Source organism: Hibiscus syriacus, unplaced genomic scaffold (genome assembly GCF_006381635.1).
Source record: "Hibiscus syriacus cultivar Baekdansim isolate YM2019G1 unplaced genomic scaffold, ASM638163v2 tig00110372_pilon, whole genome shotgun sequence".
NCBI classification, from domain to species: Eukaryota; Viridiplantae; Streptophyta; class Magnoliopsida; order Malvales; family Malvaceae; genus Hibiscus; species Hibiscus syriacus.
The window spans coordinates 1,521,261-1,543,329 of NW_024062709.1; the positions used below are offsets into that span (position 1 = coordinate 1,521,261).

General features: G+C 34.1%; 2 protein-coding genes across 2 annotated transcripts; both read left to right on the top strand.

Moving 5' to 3' along the window:
- Nucleotides 1-1,483: 1,483 nt before the first annotated feature.
- LOC120121392 (benzyl alcohol O-benzoyltransferase-like) lies at nucleotides 1,484-8,255 on the top strand. Its single transcript, XM_039140749.1, has 3 exons — nucleotides 1,484-1,933; nucleotides 2,034-2,809; nucleotides 8,113-8,255. The coding sequence occupies exons 1-3, from the start codon at nucleotides 1,484-1,486 to the stop codon at nucleotides 8,228-8,230; spliced, it is 1,344 nt and encodes a 447-aa protein (XP_038996680.1). The 3' UTR covers nucleotides 8,231-8,255.
- A 5,375-nt stretch (nucleotides 8,256-13,630) lies between these two features.
- Nucleotides 13,631-16,302, top strand: LOC120121469 (benzyl alcohol O-benzoyltransferase-like). The gene is made up of 2 exons (XM_039140820.1): nucleotides 13,631-14,110; nucleotides 15,249-16,302. The coding sequence occupies exons 1-2, from the start codon at nucleotides 13,661-13,663 to the stop codon at nucleotides 16,176-16,178; spliced, it is 1,380 nt and encodes a 459-aa protein (XP_038996751.1). The 5' UTR covers nucleotides 13,631-13,660; the 3' UTR covers nucleotides 16,179-16,302.
- The last annotated feature ends 5,767 nt before the right edge of the window (nucleotides 16,303-22,069 follow it).

Consider the following 22,069-nt stretch of genomic DNA (forward strand, 5'->3'; position numbering starts at 1 on the left):
TTGTTATGGATTTCAAGTTTGTTGTTATGGATGTCAAGTTTATTGGATAATGCTACATGTTAAAATTTTAAATTTGGGTAACAAAAGAACATAAAACAACATCTGGAAAATCAATGTTAATTAGCGGCGTTTGTATAACAAAAGCCACTAAATACATACTCAATACCAGCGTTTTAGAAAAAATGCACTACAGTTCTAGATCTTTTGCGGCGTTTATACAGAAAACGTCACTATAGCCATAGTCAATAGCGGCGTTTTACATTCATAAAAGTCGCTATATGTCATTACCTTTATCGGCGTTTTTGGAAACAAACGCCAATATATGTCAGAACATTTAACGACATTTTTTAAAAACGAAACAAAAGAAAAGATATATAGCGATATTTTTCAACAACACCGCTAAATATCGTAACCTTTAGCAGCGTTTTTTTTTCAAAAACGCCGCTAAAAATCATAACCTTTAGCGGAGTTTGTGGATGACAAACACCACTACCTTTTGCGGCGACACTTTTGACGGCGTTTTTTATTTCGTCACAAGGGAGTTTAGCGACGGTTAAAACGCCGCTATATGACTGAAAAAACGCCGCTAAAAACCTGTTTTTGTTGAACATTTAACATAATCATTCTCTTATTTTCTTTGTAGTATTAAAAAATAATTTTAATCAAATTAAATTATAAAAGTATTGTTTATATAGAATGTGTTTCATCCATAATATAGATGAAGTAAATTTTAATAATTAAAATTTATTTAAATATTGCATATAATTATGAAATTTGTAACCCTTTCAATACACGATTTTGTTTCTTTCTCGTGCATTTACTCTTTCTCCATATATTGCGGTGCAACATAACAATCGCTTCTCTTTTCGTCCTCCACGCGAAACATGGCCGCTGGTCTACCGTTAAAAGTCTCTTTTAGAAACAATTATTAGATGTTTGGGCTCACTCCATTATTCTTAATCTCAATTAATAATATTTATCTATATTATTATTTTTAAGTCAAATCTTCACCATTTTCTATATGTAAATAAGAAATGAGTAGTTATTTGGAAGTTATTTTAAGATTGTGACTCTCATTCACTAAATCATGGATGACTTGGTCAGCCTGGTCTATCAAATAATTTCTACTGTTTTGGTTTTAAAAAGTATTCTATTCAAAATGTACTATTAAAAAATTTAATAAATAATATCACTTATTTCTTATTTTTACTCTTATATGTCTTATTTTTTTACATTTATTCAAATAAATCAGTCAAATATGTCAATTACCTTTGAAGTATAGTTTTATCATTTCTTTTGGTAAGATATGCTTGTTAAAGCTATGTATATATTCAATATAAGATACAAATAAAGAATAGAAGAAGTAAACAAGAAACAAATAAGAGGTACACGTGACGGCCACCTAAAATTTGTAAATAGTAAAGTTTTGAATTATAAATACTTCCGCAAAGGATTGCCATCCCCATAGGTATATTCAAATACAATGGCAATAGATTCTGAAATACCTTCCGCATTTGCTGTCCGACGATGCAAAGCGAAGTTTGTCACTCCGGCTAAGCCCTCGCCACATGAACGTAAGTTATTATCTGACATCGACGATCAACAAAGCCTTCGGTTCCAAGTTCCGTATAACCAATTTTATAGGTTTGATCCTGCCATGCAAGGAAAAGACCCAGTTAAGATTATTAGGAGGCGCTCCAAAAAAACCCTAGTATTTTATTATCCGTTTGCTGGTAGACTAAGGGAAGGGGTTAATGGTAAGCTTATAGTGGATTGCACTGGTGAGGGTGTGTTGTTTATAGAGGCGGATGCCGATCTTACAGTTGAACAATTTGGTGCTGCACTTCACCCTCCATTTCCTTTCTTTGATGAACTCCTTTATAATGTTCCAGGTTCTGATGAGACGTTAAATTACCCATTGTTGTTAATACAGGTAATAAATAGTTTATCGTTCATCATTTTGAATTCATATTTACTAGTACAAGTTAAGATGAACAAGTCCAAATTTAAGTGTGAAATAATTCTCTTAACAGGTAACACGTTTAAAATGTGGTAGTTTCATCTTTGCAATCCGGTTTAATCATGTAATATGTGATGGTACCGGTATAAAACAATTCATGTTCGATATGGGCGAAATAGCACGAGGCGCAAGCTCTTGCTCGATCTCATCAGTTTGGGAAAAACATCTCTTCGATGCTGAAGATCCACCACTAGTTACATTCAAGCATCACGAGTATGATGAAGTGGAAGCCACCGCCGCCGCCACCTGGCCATCGGACAACTTGGTTCAACGTTCCTTTTTCTTTGGCCCCGATGAAGTTTCAGTTCTTCGTATGCTCCTCCCAACCCACCTTCACAATTTCACAAAGTTCGAACTCCTAACAGCTTGCTTATGGCGTTGTCGAACCATTGCTCTAAATCTCGACCCTGACGAAAAGGTCCGCATGCTATGCGCTGCAAACTTACGTCCTAGATCCAATCCCTCATTGCCGTCAGGATATTATGGGAATGCCTTCGTCTTTCCCTCTGAAATCACAACAGTTGGAAAACTTGTCCGTAACCCACTAGGGTATGCAGTGGAACTAGTGAAGCAAGTCAAAGCAAACACGAAAATGGAATACCCGAAATCAGTGGCAGCTTTAATGGTGAGTCGGGGTAAACAGCTCCACTTACCTAACGTTATGGGTTCATACATCATATCAGATTTAACGAAAATGGGATACGAAGAGGTCGATTTTGGATGGGGTAAGGCAGTGTTTGCAGGGCCAGCAAAAGCTCTTGGAGTTATAAGCTTTTTCATAGAAAGCAAGTGTTAGATTTGTCTAGAAATTAAGTTGACAAGTTGGAAATTTCATCTTGGTTGGTGGCCAACTTATTGGAAATTTCATCTTGGTTGGTGGCCAAACTTTGAACATGTAAATTTCATATTTGGTGGCTAACTTGTACACATTGGAAAATTCTTTGGTAGGTGGCCAAACTTTGAACATATTGTTCTTGAAACTCAACTATAAATAGGCCTAAGTATTTCCATTAGAAATCATCCCAAAAACAAGTTCTCTCTTCCTCTTGTATTCTTCATTCTCCCACTTTGGGAATTCTAAAGAATTCCATTTGTTGTAATATTGGCGATATAGTGAATTTATCATCCGGTGTGGTGCCCGAGGAGTAGACGATATTTTTTTTAACCTCGTAAATTTGGTGTGTTCTCTCCTTTATTGTTTTTATTCGGTTCTTTTCCATTGTGTTTCATTATTCAATAGTTTGACAGGTTTATCCGCTGTGAAACCTTTGGTGGTTTTAATCTTGACATTTTAGGTCAATTTTAAAACTACGTTCGTGTGAGAAATAACCCGTTTTCCCCAACAATTGGCATCAGAGCTTCGGTTGAGGTTATCCTAGTGGTTCCGTTGTTGAAAAGATACAGTTCGTGATATTGAATATTGTTCGTTAGAATTAAAATGCCAAAATACGGATCAGTTGAGACATCAAGCTCTTCATCTGGACCGGTGAGGAGGGTGATGTCAAATGCAAATTTCTCGGTGGAGTTGTTCGATGGATCCGGCCATTTTGGCATGTGGCAAGGCGAGGTGTTAGACGCTTTATTTCAATAAGGTCTAGACATCGCCATTGAGGAAGAAAAGCCCTAATATATGGAGGAGAAAGAATGGGGAACAATTGGCGTGCAACACGATTCGATCTTGTCTTTCCAGGGAGCAGAAGTATGGCTACAAGAACGAGACTTCTGCAAGTAAGATATGGAAAGCTTTGGAGGAAAAAATCCTGAAGAAAAGCTCTCAGAATCGTCTCTACATGAAGAAAAGATTGTTCAGATTTGATTATCAACCAAGCACCAGTATGAATGAGCACATCACTGCGTTCAATGAGCTAGTGGAAGACTTATTGGGCATGGATGAAACCTTCAAAGATGAAGATTTGGCTTTGATGTTGTTGTCATCTCTTCCAGATGAATTTGAGCACCTTGAGACAACGTTACTTCATGGTAAGGATAATGTCACCCTTAAAGATGTAACTGCTGCTTTGTATAGTTATGAACTCAGGAAGAAAACCAAGAAGGAGAGCAAGTACGAAGTAGCAGAGGCCATGGTGGCAAGATGTCGCTCGAAAAGTCAAAAGCCAAAGTGGAGAAGGAGATCAAAGTCGAAGTCCAAACTGGGAAAAGATGAATGTGCCTTTTGTCATGAGAAAGGCCATTGGAAGAAAGATTGTCCGAAGCTGAAGAAGAAAGAAAAACCCGCTCCAGATGCATGTGTTGCAGAGCATGATGCACATGACTCTGACATATCATTGGTTGCTTCATCAACAACATTCCATTCCGATGAGTGGATATTAGATTCGGGTTGCACCTATCATATGTCCCCTAATCGGGAGTGGTTCTCCGATTTAGTGGAACTAAATGCAGGAGTTGTTTATATGGGCAATGATAATGCCTGTAAAACTGTTGGGATAGGTTCAATTCGATTGAAGAATCAAGATGGATCAACCAGAGTTCTGACGGATGTCCAATACGTGCCCAGTTTGAAGAAAAATCTCATCTCGTTGGGAGCCTTAGAATCTAAAGGCTCAGTAGTCACTATGAGAGATGGAGTTTTAAAAGTCACATATGGCACACTTGTGATGATGAAGGGCATCAGGAAAAATAATTTGTATTACTACCAAGGTAGTACAATTATTGGAGCAGTTGCAGCAGCTTCCGGAGGTGATGATTTGGACGCAACCCAGTTGTGGCATATGCGGTTGGAACATGCTGGAGAGAAATCCTTGCAAATCCTGGCAAAGAAAGGATTGTTGAAAGGTGCAAAGGCTTGCAAATTGAACTTTTGCGAGCATTGTGTTCTGGGAAAGCAGAAGAGAGTGAAGTTTGGCACCACTATACATAATACAAAAGGTATTATAGATTATATTCACTCAGATGTATGGGGTCCTTCAAAGACATCGTTTTGGGAGGAAACCATTATTTTGTAACTTTTGTAGATGACTTTTCCAGAAGAGTTTGGGTGTATCCGATGAAGTCTAAAGATGAAGTTCTTCAAATTTTCCTGAAATGGAAAAATATGATCGAGAACCAGACTGGTAGAAAGATCAAACGTCTTAGGACGGACAATGGAGGGGAATATAAAAGTGACCCATTCTTTGACGTTTGCCATGAGTATGGTATTGTTCGACACTTCACTGTTAGACATACACCACAACAGAATGGGGTGGCAGAGCGTATGAATCGAACACTATTGGAGAAAGTTCGATGTATGTTGTCTAATGCTGGGTTAGGCAAGGCATTTTGGGCTGAGGCTGTGATATATGCTGGCCAGCTCATTAATCGTCTGCCGTCATCAGCGATAGGAGGAAAAACACCATTGGAGGTATGGTCTGGAAAACCTGCTACTGATTATGATTCCTTACATGTATTTGGATCCACTGCATATTATCATGTGAAGGAATCCAAGCTTGATCCGAGAGAAAAGAAGGCTCTCTTTATGGGAATCACCCATGGAGTGAAGGGATTCCGTCTTTGGTGTTTAGACACCAAGAAGGTAATTTGTAGCAGAGATGTTACCTTTGATGAATCTGCCCTAGTAAAGAAGGTAACAAGTGAAGCTGTCCAGACAAGTAGTACTCCGCAGCAGGTGGAACATACTCCAAAACAGGTGGAGTTTCAGCAGATGATGATCCCAGAAATTGATGCAGCTGATTCTTCAACTCCAATAGAAGAATCAGAAGATGAAGAGGTTCAAACCCAAGAACCATTGGAGACGCCAGAAACACTTGCAGTTACAAGGCCAAGGAGAGAAATTCGTAGACCTGCTCGATTTGTTGATATGGTGGCCTATGCTCTTCCAGTTGTTGATGATGATATCCCTATCACTTACCAAGAAGCAATACAAAGCTTGGAAAGTGATAAGTGGAAAAGTGCCATGGATGAAGAAATGCAATCTCTCCAAAAGAACGACACTTGGAAACTGGCACAATTACTGAAAGGTAAAAGAGCCATTGGATGCAAGTGGGTATTTGTAAAGAAAGATGGATCTCATAACAAGAAAGATGTTCGCTACAAGGCACGGTTGGTAGCTAAAGGCTACGCTCAAAAGGAGGGAATCGACTACAATGAAGTATTTTCCCCTGTTGTGAAGCATTCCTCCATTAGAATATTGTTGGCCTTGGTAGCACAGTTGAATTTGGAGCTAGCTCAACTTGATGTAAAGACGGCTTTCTTGCACGGTGATTTAGAATAGGAGATCTATATGACACAACCAGAAGGATACAAAGATGGTGGTTGTGAGAAATGGGTTTGTAAGCTGAACAAATCGCTATATGGATTGAAGCAATCTCCGAGGCAGTGGTACAAGTGATTTGATAGCTTTATGAGGAGGTAAAAGTATACTATAAGAAAATATGATCATTGTGTGTATTTGCAAAAGCTCAAAGATGGATCTTTCATTTATCTTCTCTTGTACGTTGACGATATGTTGATCGCTTCGAAGAGTCAAAAGGAGATAGACAAATTAAAGGCTCATTTGAATCAAGAGTTTGAGATAAAAGATCTAGGTAAGGCCAAGAAGATTCTTGGTATGGAGATAAGCAGAGATAGACAGAGAGGGAAACTTTGTTTAACACAGAAGCAGTATCTGAGAAAGGTATTACAATGTTTTGGCATGAATGAAAATACCAAACATGTAAGTATCCCATTGGCTTCTCATTTGAAACTTAGTTCTCAATTATCTCGTAAAACTAACGAAGAATGAGTGTATATGGCAAAAGTTCCATATGCTAATGCAGTTGGGAGCTTGATGTATGCAATGGTGTGTACGCGTCTGACATTTCACAAGCAGTTGGAGTTGTGAGCAGGTACATGCATGATCCTGGAGAAGGACATTGGCAAGATGTGAAATGGATTCTACGGTATCTCCAACAAACCGTGGATGTTGGTTTAGTTTTTGAACAGGATGAAGCACTTGGTCAGTGTATGGTTGGATATGTTGATTCCGATTATGCTGGTGATTTGGATAAGCGTCGATCAACTACTGGGTATTTGTTTACTCTTGCTAAAGCCCCAGTAAGTTGGAAGTCTACAATTCAATATACAGTGGCCTTGTCTACTACAGAGGCAGAATACATGGCAGTTTCAGAGGCTGTAAAGGAAACAATTTGGCTTAACGGGTTTATGGAAGACTTGGGAGTTGTTCAAAGTCACATTAGTCTCTATTGTGACAGTCAGAGCGCTATTCACTTAGCGAAAAATCAAGTCTACCATTCAAGGACTAAGCATATCGACGTGAGGTATCACTTTGTGCGGGAGATCTTTGAAGAAGGAAAGATTCTACTTCAGAAAATTGCGACATCAGAAAATCCTGCAGATATGATGACCAAGGTGGTAACAGTAATCAAGTTCAATCATTGTTTGAACTTGATTAACATCCTGAAAGTATGAACACCTTCGGGTGTGTGGCGCTTGTGAGCGCAATTAGAGGCACTACAAATTTGGGGAGTTGAAGAAGTTGAGTAGGCTTGGTAATTTCAAGCCAAGGTGGAGATTTGTTAGATTTGTCTAGAAATTAAGTTGACAAGTTGGAAATTTCATCTTGGTTGGTGGCCAACTTATTGGAAATTTCATCTTGGTTGGTGGCCAAACTTTGAACATGTGAATTTCATATTTGGTGGCTAACTTGTACACATTGGAAAATTCTTTGGTAGGTGGCCAAACTTTGAACATATTGTTCTTGAAACTCAACTATAAATAGGCCTAAGTATTTCCATTAGAAATCATCCCAAAAACAAGTTCTCTCTTCCTCTTGTATTCTTCATTCTCCCACTTTGGGAATTCTAAAGAATTCATTTGTTGTAATATTGGCGATATAGTGAAGTTATCATCCGGTGTGGTGCCTGAGGAGTAGACGATATTCTTTTCGAACCTCGTAAATTTGGTGTGTTCTCTCCTTTATTGTTTTTTATTCGGTTCTTTTCCATTGTGTTTCAATATTCAATAGTTTGACAGGTTTATCCGTTGTGCAACCTTTGGTGGTTTTAATCTTGACATTTTAGGTCAATTTTAAAACTACGTTCGTGTGGGAAATAACCCGTTTTCCCCAACAGCAAGAGCAAGAAAGGAGAAGATGGAACATTGGTACCAATTTGTTTGCCAGCTCCAGCCATGGAAAGGTTTGCCGATGAATTGGACATTTTGAAACAGCAGCCAATGGAGGATAAAAAGAGTTAATCAAAACTATTTTCTGCTTTGGAAAGATTTGAGACAGAATTGGATAATATGTTGAAAGGCTATCCAATTCAATGTACGGAGAAGAGTAGAGAAAATTTTATTTCAAATGCTCTGTTAAGTAGTCTTTGGTGTCGTTTTTAAGACTGTTATAGTGATCTGTAAACCAGATGTTATAGTGATCTGTTCACCAGATGTTAAAGTACTATGTGTTGTATTATGATGTTATTAATGCATGTTTATCATAGTAATAAAGGTCCTTGCATGTTAAAGTAGTATGTGTTTTAATTAAGTTATGATCCATTTACTGGTAGGCTGAGGGAAGCGACTAATGACAAGTTTGAAGTGGATTGCAATGGTGAGGTGAAGGTGTTATCCTGAAACAGTTTGGTTACAAAGCTGATAGTAGGACTAAGTAAAAAAAATAACAAAAATCAAATTTCTGTTTTAATATTATCCTTCAACATTAGCTAAAATGTTCTAGAAAAAAGAGTAAAGATAAAATATTATTTATGTAAACGTTAGGAGTAATTGTATCGTTATGTCTTTAGAATACTATACAAGTTGTTTATCTCTCCCTCTCTTTTTTCATCCTTAGTTAACATATGATTATACTAGTTTTGATGTTGGTCTCCATCACCGATATATGTTATTTATCATTTGCTTTTTATATCACATATTTGTTTTTCTTTTGTCTTTTAATTTTTAGGGTAAACTACACATTTGATATCTAAACTATTATTTTTGTTATGTTTATGTTTTTTTTTTCAAAATCATATCTAACGTTTAATTTAAGTTTCACTTGGTACTCCAACGTAAAAAACTTAATGGTGATGTTGATGTGTCATCGTAAGATACTGCCACATCTTCATTGATAAAATAAAAAAATGACACGTCAATAGTTCTATTAAGTTTTTAACGGCGGGTAGCAAATTAAAACCTAAACTAAATGTTATGTATGATTTTGAAAAAATAATAAAGTTTGGGTACCAAAACGGAATAAAAATAATAGTATAGATGCTAAATGTGTAGTTTATCCTTTTTTTAATAACCCCGCCTTTATAACGTGATTTCCCGTCTCTATGGTACGTTTTTAATTGTTTGACCGTTATTTTCGTCTATCTTTTTTCTTCTCATGATTGAATTTATCATTGTCGCGACTAATCAAGATGTCTCTTATTTGTTATCATGTTGATCTAGTATAAATAGCCAGCTCTCTCACCTTGTAAAGAATGGATTATGATTAATGAAATGATTTTCAAATGTTTACTTTTCCTCGTACTGTTTACTTTTCTATTTCTGCAGATAGCTTCATTGCTATCTTAACACAGCCATGGAAAGATTTGGGATAGAATTGGATAATATGTTGAAAGGCTATCCAATTCAGTGCACGGAGTAGACTGATCTGTTCACCATATGATGCTACTAATGCATGCCATTCAGTGTTGTTCTATTGATAAATGTTTTCCTGCATGTTAAGACATTGATAGTGTTAACTGAATGAAGACTATGAAGCTTAATGACTTTAAAATGAATTGTCAATAGTTACAATTATTGAATAATATTATATATCCAACCCTTATTCTTAATCAGTTTATCGTATAGTATTGGCAAAGATGGAGCATTGACATTGCTTGAAGAGTAATATATGATAAGTCTTATTGTTTGTAAAGCAAATTGTTGTATGCATAAATGTTTGGTAAACTGTAGAGCTTCAAATATAAAATCGATATTTTAATCAAAGAAATGAAATTATAAAAATAAAATAGTTAATTTAACTTTCTTTAAAAGAAATTATTCATTTTAATTGTTCATATTGGAATATTATTTTTTATCGATGAGAAATATTAGTTATAGACAAAACTCGAGATTTAACATTACTTGGGTCTTAGACAATGTATCTTTTTGGGTTCGTGTGGTCTTTGTGGCTGCTACGTGATGGTTAGTTTTTAAAGGGATTAAGGTCGACCAAGATTAATTCCCTTAGACTGCGATGTTCTAATGGTTAATGGTCGTATTCTGTTAAATATGTAAACGACAATTTACCACGCGGATTTTGGTTATGGATAAATTTAGAAATATTTTTTAAGATGAATAAATTATGTTATTAAAATAAAATATTTAAATGAGATGAATATTTATATATATAAAAGTTAAGGTGTTTACAAAGACTCCTTGACATATCTAGATTTAGGCTTACCTACGCCATGATCCACTCTATGCCAAAAATAGAATAAATTACTCTTTAGTCTCCCACTTATTGTTTAATTTTTATTTTAGTCATCTAACTATTATTTATTTTAAATAATACCTAAAGTTACATTTTGGTTTTGTTTTGGTCATTTGTCTTTAAAAAAAATTAACGTTGATGTTAGTTTGTTATCATAAGATAATACCACATTAGGATTAAAAATAATTTTAAAAAAATAGAACCAATGCGTAACATCATACATGATTTTGAAAAAAAAAATAATAGATGAATGACAAAAAACATAATAATAGGTGGGTGACCAAATATAAAATTTACCCTAAATAAAAACATGTACAAATTATGTTAAAAAATTAATATATATTGCTCCAATTAATATATTTTTCTATATATATATAATTGCTATTATATTATTAAATTAAAAAATATATTAGTTATTAGATATTTTTTTATACATTTATATGTGCCCAGCTCATAAATGTTTTCTAGATTCGTTTATATAAAGAATAGTTTTATTTTAAATATTCTTAACCATTTAACAATAAACGTTAATCACTTTTGATACAATAATTGATGTTTAAACTCGATATTTTTAAGAATAAAAATAAATTTTTTAACTACAAAAATAATTTAATTTATACAATATAAAATAAATATTATAAATAAAAATATATAATTAACGGAAGAAATTCAAACACGTTCACTCTTAAGAAACCATGGATATGTCGGCAACTATCCTTTCAATGCCTGAAACATTTAGTAGTAAATATTGTGGGCGCCCCTCCATTCGGATCTCTAAAATTCAACGTATCTACAATTCGTGGTAGCTTAAATGAAACTCACATGGGACGGTTGTTGAGCGACAATCATAGGATGCATAGATAGACCGCACAATTAAGAGTAGAGATGCTTATGTATGGAGTCCGATTAAATTTAAATTTATATTTTCATAGAAAAATGAAATTAAGTCGAACTTTTTTATTATAGTTTTTCATTTGAAATTTTTAAAAATATACTTTTATATTAGTAATTATATATTTGCATTATCATTTTTTATTAATGCATTATTAGATTTAAATATAATATAATATAATTTAACTTAAGCAAATGAATGAAAAAAAGGTATAAATATGGCCGACTATCTGTTGGTACGGCAATCAATGTGATTTTATTATACATTGAATACATTCAATAACATATTAAAGTCTTTTTTAAAATTAATTTAATAATTATATTAGTATTTATATGTTTTTAAATATAATATAAGTTTTTTTATGTACTTAAAATTTAGGTTAGAGTTCAAATTCGAATTTCAATCCATCTAAGTTTGAGAATGTTTAAAATTATTTGTTCGATTTCAAGCCGAATTTCAATTTTAAATTTCAAACTCTAATCAAGCTTAATAATTTCAAATTCGCAAACGGTCAAATCAAGTGCAACTTAATTTTATTTTTTTGAATCAAACTTCATAATAATAGAATTGGACGACACAAAACGTTCATGGCCGTAATTCCAATGCCTGATAGAAGGGGCGTTTATATATAGGTATAGATGCAGAAATTTGTGTAAAGAGGTAAAAACATAAAAAAAATTATATTAAAACTTTAGGAAGTGCAATATTATAAAATCTCAAGAGATACAAAATTAAATAATTCATATAAAATATAAAAAATTAAATTTCTAGGGCCTCAGTTCATCCTTGTTTATATAAACGCTCGAAAATCTTCTATCAAAAAATTATAAACACGTGAAAAACAGGCAAACTCGGGGAAATTGACAAAAATATGAATGGTTATTATTAGGCCACGTGTTTCATGAGATAAGGTTTTTTGGGCTTCAACATATACTTGACCTTTGGACAAATTTACATGTCAAGTTTGAATGGAAATTGTCTGCACCTCGTTATCTCTTTTTTCATATAAAAATAAAAAATAGATAATTATTTAGGAGTTATTTTCATTTGTCCAGTTTATAAAAATACCAAAAATGTTTTAAATTGTGAAAATTGAAAAACAATTGAAATCGAATAGCTTCTAGTACTGTTTTTAACTCCAAATTAAGGGAGTTTAGAAATCTGAATAAAAAAAAAGTAATTCAGTCTAATGATATAATTTTTCTCTGAAAAAAGAGAAATTATGTTACGAGCCCTTCTCACCATATAAAATATGATATGGATAAATATTATTTGTTGAGATCACGAATGATGTAGTAAAGAAAATAAATAAAACAAGGAGCCTAGCAGGATTTGCACTTGAATGGTAGAAACATCAGTTTTGAATGATTTAGCCGATGCAATATCATCAGTGTTGGTTGCAAAAAGAATTTTAAAAAACGGTGCAATTCCTGCATTTGCACTTCCAAACGCAGAAATCGGGATACAGCTGGATTTTTAGATCAGCATTGTATTAATGGGTACCAATCCTTCAGGGAACAAAAACATGTCTCCAGAAAGCTTGTTCATCATCTTAACAAAATCGACTTCGTGGTTTCTACCGACGACGAAAAGCAGCTCAGCTGCCGAGGATGAGTGTAGGGAGGGAAAAAAGCAAAGTAGCAGTAGCTATGGTGATTGTGGTTTAACAAGGGAGAGAATAAAGGAGTTAAAAGGTTGAAGAAGATACAGAGATTTAATGCTAATATGGAAATAAATACGTGATTAAAAATTAAGCTTAAATTTAATGGTGATTAAGAGAATAATGCCGACATGTTATAATTTTATTGGTTGAGTTTATATCCTACGTTGTAAGAAGAGTTCATTAAATAATTTCTCCTGAAAATATGAAAGAATTCTTTTATGCAATTGCATATTATTTCTTAATAATTTATAGAAAGACAATAGATGCTTTTCTACGAAATATCTAATTATTCACTTGTTATATTAAATTTCAATTATATATAAAAACGAGTTAAATTAAACTTCTAATAAAAAATTAAACACTTTCAACAGTTTAACAATCTAATTAGCAAAAAAAAAAAAAAAATTCATGAGAATAAATCGATCAAGTTTACGTTACGTAATCGATCAAGTTTACGTTACGTATTGGAATAACATTGATAGTTTTGATATTGTGACCACTTCCGATCAATATAAGTCTCTTGAAATTTTTTCACGTGAATAACGACTTCAATTTCATACTCTAGGGTTTCCTATATAAATCATTACAAACATTCGATTATGATTCCAACACTAGCTTTTCTTCTCTATCATATCACATTCTCTTTCAATGGCAACACCTTCCGTCGTTCCTCTCACATTCACTGTTCGACGATGTGAACCCGAACTTGTAGCTCCGGCAAAGCCTACACCGCGTGAACAAAAACCGTTATCAGATATCGATGATCAAGCGAGTTTACGATTTCAAATTCCGTTTATCCATATTTATCGACACCATCCTTCCATGGAAGGGAAGGATCCTGCTGATGTTATTAAGGCCGCACTAGCTCAAACCCTAGTGTTATATTATCCATTTGCAGGTAGACTAAGGGAAGGGGCTAATGGTAAGCTTATTGTGGACTGCAACGGTGAAGGAGTGATGTTTATAAAGGCCGAGGCTGATGTTACTCTTCAACAGTTTGGTGATGAACTTCGGCCTCCATTTCCTTGCTTTGATCAACTCCTTTTTGATGTTCCTGGCTCTGAAGGGATGATAAACTGCCCATTGTTGTTGATTCAGGTACTAAAATTTTCGATTCATATATAGGGTAAAATACGTATTTAGCTATCCAATAATTTTCGTAACTTGGTTTTGTTCACATAAAAATAAAACTTTAATATATGATTTTAAAAAAATAATTAAATAATTAAAGCGGAATTATATAAATAATTGAGTAACTAGATATATAATTGGGTAAATTACACCGTTCCTCAATGAACTTTACTCTCTTTCTTATTTTACTCACCGTACTTTTCATATTTATAATTTGCTCACTGAACTCTACAGATTGAATCATATACATCAAAACGACATGATACAAGCATCAAAACGACATCGTTTTAAAAAGCTCAAATATACATCAAAACGATGTCGTTTCGAATCCTCTTCTCTCCCCCCATTTTCTCTTTACTTTGCAAATAAGGTGACCGATTGCAGCTGCCGACCACAACGTCAATTTTCATTCCAGCCATTATTTGTCGTCGTTGATGGTGGCCGTCCGGTCTCAAAATTCATGGGTCAATTCGTCTCGATCCCCTGAGTCCAAATCTGGTGATTGTTTTATGGGAAAATGTCCAAAAATCTGTGAATCTTGAATGAAACGTTTCTACTTCCTCACTTTCAATATCTAATTCGTGGACTTCAGAGCAAGTTCCAACAAAATGGAGGTCGGATTCGAACTCAAGGTGTTGAGACGAAACGACCTATGAAATTTGGGATTGAACAACCACCATCTACGCGGTCGACGGTGGCCAGCGATGGCATCTGGCCACATTATGTTTTTATGTTATAATTGTGTGAGCAAAATAGAAGAGAAAGTAAAGTTTAGCGAGGAACGATGTAATTTACCCTTTATATTTTTAATTATTTTATATTAAATAATAATTAAAAAATGACACGTTATCACATCTTTAGAGAGATAACAGGAGTGAGCAAAATGATTTAATATATAAATTTAGTGAGCTAATTAAAAATTTAAAAATACGATAAATAAAATAAGAGAGATTAAAGTTTAGTGAAAAACGATTTAATTTACCCTACATAATTTATCTTAATATATATTGTTTGGATGTCGGAAACATTAATCTTGAATAGGCTAGGTGGCCTGCGAACCCCTTTAACCAGTTATCTAATATTAGTTTATTGGTTTGGTTAATAGGTAACACGACTAAGATGCGGTGGGTTTATTTACGCCACTCGTCTCAATCACGTGATGACGGATGGCCCTGGTATAAAACAGTTCATGTCTGCCGTGGCAGCGATGGCACGAGGCCAACCCTCTCACTTGATCCCACCGGTTTGGGAAAGACATCTCTTAGATGCCCCACATCCACCACAAGTTACACTCAAGCACCACGAGTACGACGAAGTGGAACTTTCCACCGCCACTCCCTGGCCCTCGGACAACCTGGTTGATCGTTCCTTCTTCTTTGGCCATACTGAAGTTTCACTCCTCCGTAGCCTCCTCCCTCCCCACGTTCGCCGTTGCACCAAGTTCGAACTTTTAACAGCCTTCTTATGGCGCTGTCGAACCCTTGCCATAAATATCGACCCCGACGAAGAGGTACGGATGATGTCCATTATTAACGCGCGTTTCAAATTCAACCCACCAATATTGCCACCGGGATATTACGGGAACGGTTTTCTGTTTCCGGCGGCAATAACAACAGTTAAAAAACTCCGGGAGAATCCGTTAGGGTATGCGGTGGGATTAGTACAACAAGCGAAAGCAAGCTTGACAGAGGAATATATGAAATCCGTGGCGGCTTTAATGGTGAATGGTGGTAAGCAACTCGTTTTCCCAAATGTTATGGGATCATTCATCATATCGGATCTAACCAGGGCCTCACTAGACGAGTTGGATTTTGGATGGGGTAAGGCGGCGTTTGCTGGGAATGCTAAAGCGGTAGGGGTGATAAGCTTTTTGACACCAACCAAGAGCAAGAAAGGTGAAGCCAGAACTTTGGTATCGATTTGTTTGCCCGGTCAAGCCATGGAAAGGTTTGCAGAGGAAGTGGATAACATGTTGAAACAGCAGCCAATCGATGATACGAAGAGTAAACCAAAGCTAATTTCTTCCGCTTTGTAAAAGAAATGATAATTTGAGGGATAAGAACAGCAGGGTTGGTGCGGATAAAGTCTCTATGGTCAAAGCATGGTGATTGATGCCGCGTCTTTGCTTTTGATATCTGCTTTTATTTAAAATATTAATGGTCCCGGCTGTACTATACTTTTATTTTGTTTGAATAAAATTATCTTGGCTTATAGGAAGAGAAGGGATAAATTTTAAAACTTTATATAAATTTTGATTAAATGGTCAATTAAATATTTTTTTATAATTATGCATATATAGAATCAGTCAAATGTTTTTTTAGTTTACGGGAGTGTTATTATCTCTAATGATTCTGAGTTTGAGTAGTTGTATTTTTAGGTTGTGTGTGCATTATTATTAACTAAAAAAGATTATGAATATATACTAACTTAAATTATTTCAAAAAAATAATTATGTACCTATAATTTTTATTTGATTTAATTTCTTAAAATTAAAATATTTTTTTATTATTTTAAACTTATTTATTAATATAATATTATATCATGTCAATAATAATTACATATAAAATAATACTATACTTATTCCGTAAAATAAAAACTTAAAACTTTTTTAATTAAATACGCAAGACTATATTGGTTGTTGATGAAGGGGTGAGCGACTCGATTCGAAAAATTATTATTTTTAATTCGATTAAAATAACTCGAATCGAATTGAATTCGAGTTGTAATTTCATAAACTCGACTTAATTTTAAAAAAATTCAAGTTCAAATCGAGTTGTAAAATGCAACTCGAATAACTCAAATTTTTAGTAATTAGTGTATTTATTTTCCAGTTTAATTCAAGTCCTTGGACTTTGTATGATATATGTATATCATGTGAAAAAATATGAAGAAATATATATATATTGTATATATGGTTATAAAAAGTCACTTAAATTAGAATCAAATAATATTATAATATTATAAATATTTACAATTAAAATTAAACACAAACTCAAAAAATCGACTCGACTCGAAGTCAACTTCGAGTTGTAAAATAAGACTAGACAATTCAAATAACTCGAAATTTTCTGACTCGACTCGATCGAACTCTGAGCCTTAAGAGGTGTTGCAGAGTGATAACAGTAGCTAAACTTTTGTAATTCTCATCTTTATATATATATGAATTTTTTTTCTATAATGATGTACACATATTTTTCTGATTTAATCTATGAAAACAAAACTATAATTTTTATTATTTTAAATTATCTATTAATATAAACACTATAGCACATCTACAATATAAACACTATAGATCGTTTCTTACCTAATTTTATTCTCTCTTATTTTACTCATCTAACTTTTAATTTTTCTATTTTACTTACTGAACTTTACAAATTTAAATATTTTATTCACTCTACTATTAACCTTATAACGAAGTTATGACGTGGAATAGTTAACTCAATAACATGGAATAGTTAACTCAATAACATGAAATAGTTTAATAATAAACATCCACATCAATAACATGAAATAGTTTAATAATAACATCCACATCAGATTGACAACAAATAAAAAGTATTAATATTTAATGTCAAATAAGTTTTTAAAATAAAATATAAATAAAAAACTAAAATCAAATCAAATCTCATCCCTAATCCTAACCCATGTAAACGAGCCGAGTCGAGTTCGAGTATTGCCGAGCTCGACTCGAACTCGAAAACTTTAAATGCAAGCTCGACTCGACTCAAAAACTCGCGAGCCTAAAATTTTCAAGCTCGACTCGAACTCGAAAAGGCTCGAACTAAAAAAAAAAATTAAAAGCTCGACCGAAACTCGAGACTCAAACTCGATTAAAACTCGATTTTGAGCTCGATTCAAGCTCGACTTTAAGCTCGATTCAAGCTCGACTTTGAGCTAGATTTAAGCTCGTTTGAAGCTCGAAGACGGTTAAATTTTAATTGTTGAAACCCATCCCCTTTTATACACTCTCTTTACCCCTTATCCCCAAGAACCACCGATGTGAGATATGAACTACTTTCAAACAGCTCAGCAACAACAATGGGGTTGTCCAAATTCACACCCACTTTCAACTCCGGTCCCTATCTCCATCTCCAGATCAAGGTTGCAGTAAAAAGGCTTCTTCTTTATAATCAACACTGATTTTCTCCTCATGAGACGAAATTTATCCTTATCCTTCTTTGCACGATCACTACCATTAAGAACGATGGTCCAAGTCTTGTTTTTTGAACAAGAGAGTGGTTCCAGGGCCACAACTCATAAACCAGAGTTAACAACCAGAGTGAGACAGGCACCACAGAAGCCGAAGTTGAAGCAAAACAAGAGTGCAACAATAAGCTGCAACATGAGGGGATAAGGAGCAGGGTACCTGAAACAAGTGAAAGAGATATGCAGAAGAGGTTGGAGGCCAAAATGGTGAGAGGAGAGTCTGAGAAAGGAAAAGAAAAGGGAGGGGAAGCCAATTCAGGCAGCAAGGTGATGGATCCTAAGCAGGTATTTCGAAGGAGAAGTAGTAGATGAAGGATTGATTTTGAGAGACAAATATATAGTTGAATAATTATCTTTTGTTATTGTGTTTTTATGTACACTTTTACATATAATATAAATTGTAGTAAGTAGTGCACCATTTGTAATTGCTTAGGAGAGAAGGTTCATTTCAGTTCTAAAAACCAATAAATTGTAAGGTTATCATCCATACTATTGTTTTCTATTTATTATCATTTGTATAGAATAAAAAGTTCGTATTTGATGCATCATAGGCGAATCGCACAAATACATTGAACCATTGTTCATGAATCTTGTATACTTATATGGTTGGATTCTGGTTCATCAAAATGGTGCCTTAACGTATAGTTTTGGGCCAAAGATGTCACACTAAACAAGTGCTCAACTTGCAATTTTACAGACCAAAAAAACAATATCTGAATCAAAAGAGACACGGCAATGGCAAGATATCAACCACACAGTCCTAGTCCTCAACGGCACTGTACTTCTCAACGACACTAAATGATATACCATTCCGGAGCCAATGGATTGTCCAATAGTTTATGAGCATTTTGTATTTAAGTCATTTGTTTAATTTAATTTTGTAAGTTTAATTTTATATTTACGTGAATTTAATCATCATTCTAAAGTTAGTATATTTAGCTTAAATTAGTCCTCACATTTAGATTTCTCTTAATTTAGTCATTGTTTAGGATTGTTTTCTTTAATTAGTTGTGTATATTTATTTTGCATGTTGATATGTTATGTATAAGTATGCGATTGATTTATTTAGGAGTCACATAACATCATTTTGCATAATTTATATGTTATCTTCATGTGCATAACTTAACCTCTATCATATAATCGGATTTAGATTTTAGGTTTTAGGGTTTATAGTTTATGGTTTAGGGTTTAGAATTTATTACACAGATATTAATTAATTGACTTGGTACCGATTTATGAGATAATATAATTTAGGGTTTATGGTTTATAGTTTAAGATTTAGAGTTTAAGATTTAGGATTTACGGTTTAAGATTTAGGGTTCCTTGCAAGGACATTAATTAAAATTTGAGGATAATTGTATTATAAAATTTTTAATATATTTTTAAATTTTTATAATTATCAATAATGTATTTTTAATATATTTTTAATAATGTAATTTTAAAAAATCTAAAATTATAATATAACATTTTTTCGAGCTGCTCACGAGTTTTTCGAGTCGAATATCCAGTAGCTCGTTTAGGCTCTTTAAGAACTCGAGTCGAGCTCAAGCTCGAGTCGAGTCCATTCGATTCAAGTATTTATCGAGTTTGATCGAGTCGATCTCGAGTAGCTCTCGATCTGTCTCGTCTCATTTACAACCCTACCCCAAACATCATTTACCATTCCTTCACCTTCGTTGGCGGAGAAAGAACGGAGGGGAAGAACCGCGGTGATGGAACTTAATCTACATGACAACCACCCCTTTCTTCTCTTCTAAAACACGTTCAATCCCAAAGTCCAATCTCCTCTTTCTTCCCTCTCTTTTCATCTTTCCTCTTCGCTCCCTCTGAAGTGCTACATCTGTAATACCCTGTTGTTTCATCAAAGAAACAAACAACCAAAGCTTTAATGAAAATTGGGGTAATATTGGGAAATTTCCCAGATGAGTTTCCAAAAACATGTACTTTTTAATTTTTATATTACCTTCTTTTAGATCGAGAATTATGAGAATTGGTTGTTGCAGATTTTTGACTAGCTGCAGTAATAACGCTAGTAACAGAGTCACCGTGAGACTATTTCGGTTGTTGCTTTTGTTCTTTAGACAAGCCGATTGAAGAAAACGAAGATAAAGGCATGCTCTGTGGAAAAGCGACAGAGATTTGGGGAAGAAAGACTTGTAAAGCTCATGCAAATCTTCTATGGAACTTAAAGTTTCAATTTTATTCGAAGACGACAAAGCATTACACTGAAAAACTTCTTTACCACTAACCTTGAAATAACCGGTTGTAGCACCGCCGGTGCTGGTTGTGGAAAAGGCTCCCAATCAACGAAGGAGAGGAAGAGCCGTAGTCGCAGAACTGAAGTTTTAGCATTTTTTTCTTTCATAAATATGTCCTTGCCAATCGAGCATGGCTTGTTCTAGGAGGATGCTAGATTAGTTCTGATAGAGAGAGAGAGGGAGAACACTCATGAGTTACTCAACTTCTGTGTTTGAGTTGTTCGAACTCGTGCAAGTTGGTTCAACGCTTCTTTTTCTTTTGGTCCGATGAAGTTTTAGTTCTTCTAGACTCCTTCCCCTCCACCTTCATCTTGCTTATGGCATTGCACACCTTCATCATTGGTCTAAATCTCGACCCTGACAAAAATGTGTGATGCAATCATAGATCCAATCGCTCGTTGGCATCAGGATATTATGGGAATGCCATTGTCTTTCCAGCTGCAATGACAACAGTTGGAAAACTTGTCTGTAATGTTATGGGTACATACAGTGTATCGGATTTGACAAAAATGGGATTCGAAGACGTGGATTTCGGATGGGGCAAGGCAGTGTTTGCAGGGCCAGCAAAAGCTATGGACTGATAAGCTATTTCATACTACCAAACAAGAGCGAGAAAGGAGAAGCTGGAACATTATTACCATTTAATTTGCCTGGTCCAGCCATGGAAATGTTTGCCGAGGAGTTGGACAACATGTTGAAGCAGCAGCCAGTTGAGGATAAGAAGAGTAAATCAAAACTAACTTCTTGTTTGTAAAAAGAAATGATAACATGTATGTAGGATGGTGGTTTTAAATATCACTTCCATGACATAATATTTTCAGATAAAGTCATATATAATACGGTAATACAGTTGTTTAATATTTTAAGAAAAATAGTATTATGTTAATCATCTTCAAAACAAGTGATTAACAATTTTTAGTTGATATCTTAAATTGATATTACTAAAAAAATGTCATATTTAACGATTACTCTTAAATAGACATCTACTTTCTATGTGACATGGGCTTTAGCAGTCCAATTTTAGCTACTATATGCTCCATATGGTCGACAGTGCAGTCCATATGTACAATTCATTGAATAAGTTAGGTATTTCCATATTTTTATTTATTTTAAAGTTGAATAAGTTAGGCATATATTTACTAATAAATGATGGAAATGATTCTAATATTATTTATTATATAAATAATAATCATCCTACGGTGAAAATATTGTGATTGACTCGAGAGTAATATATATATGAATTTCTTTTAAAAAATATTAATTAAAAGTTCATGTTTAAAAAATATAATAAAAAGATCTCCGAATTTTATATCAGCAATTATAAAAATACCATTTAAAAATTAAATTGAATGAATAAAATTTAAAAGCAATAAATAAGTTTAAAAAAGCCAACCACATATAAATGGGAGACGAGCTCCACAAATGTTGTGCTAAGTCTCAATTAGTTAGATCTTGATATAGA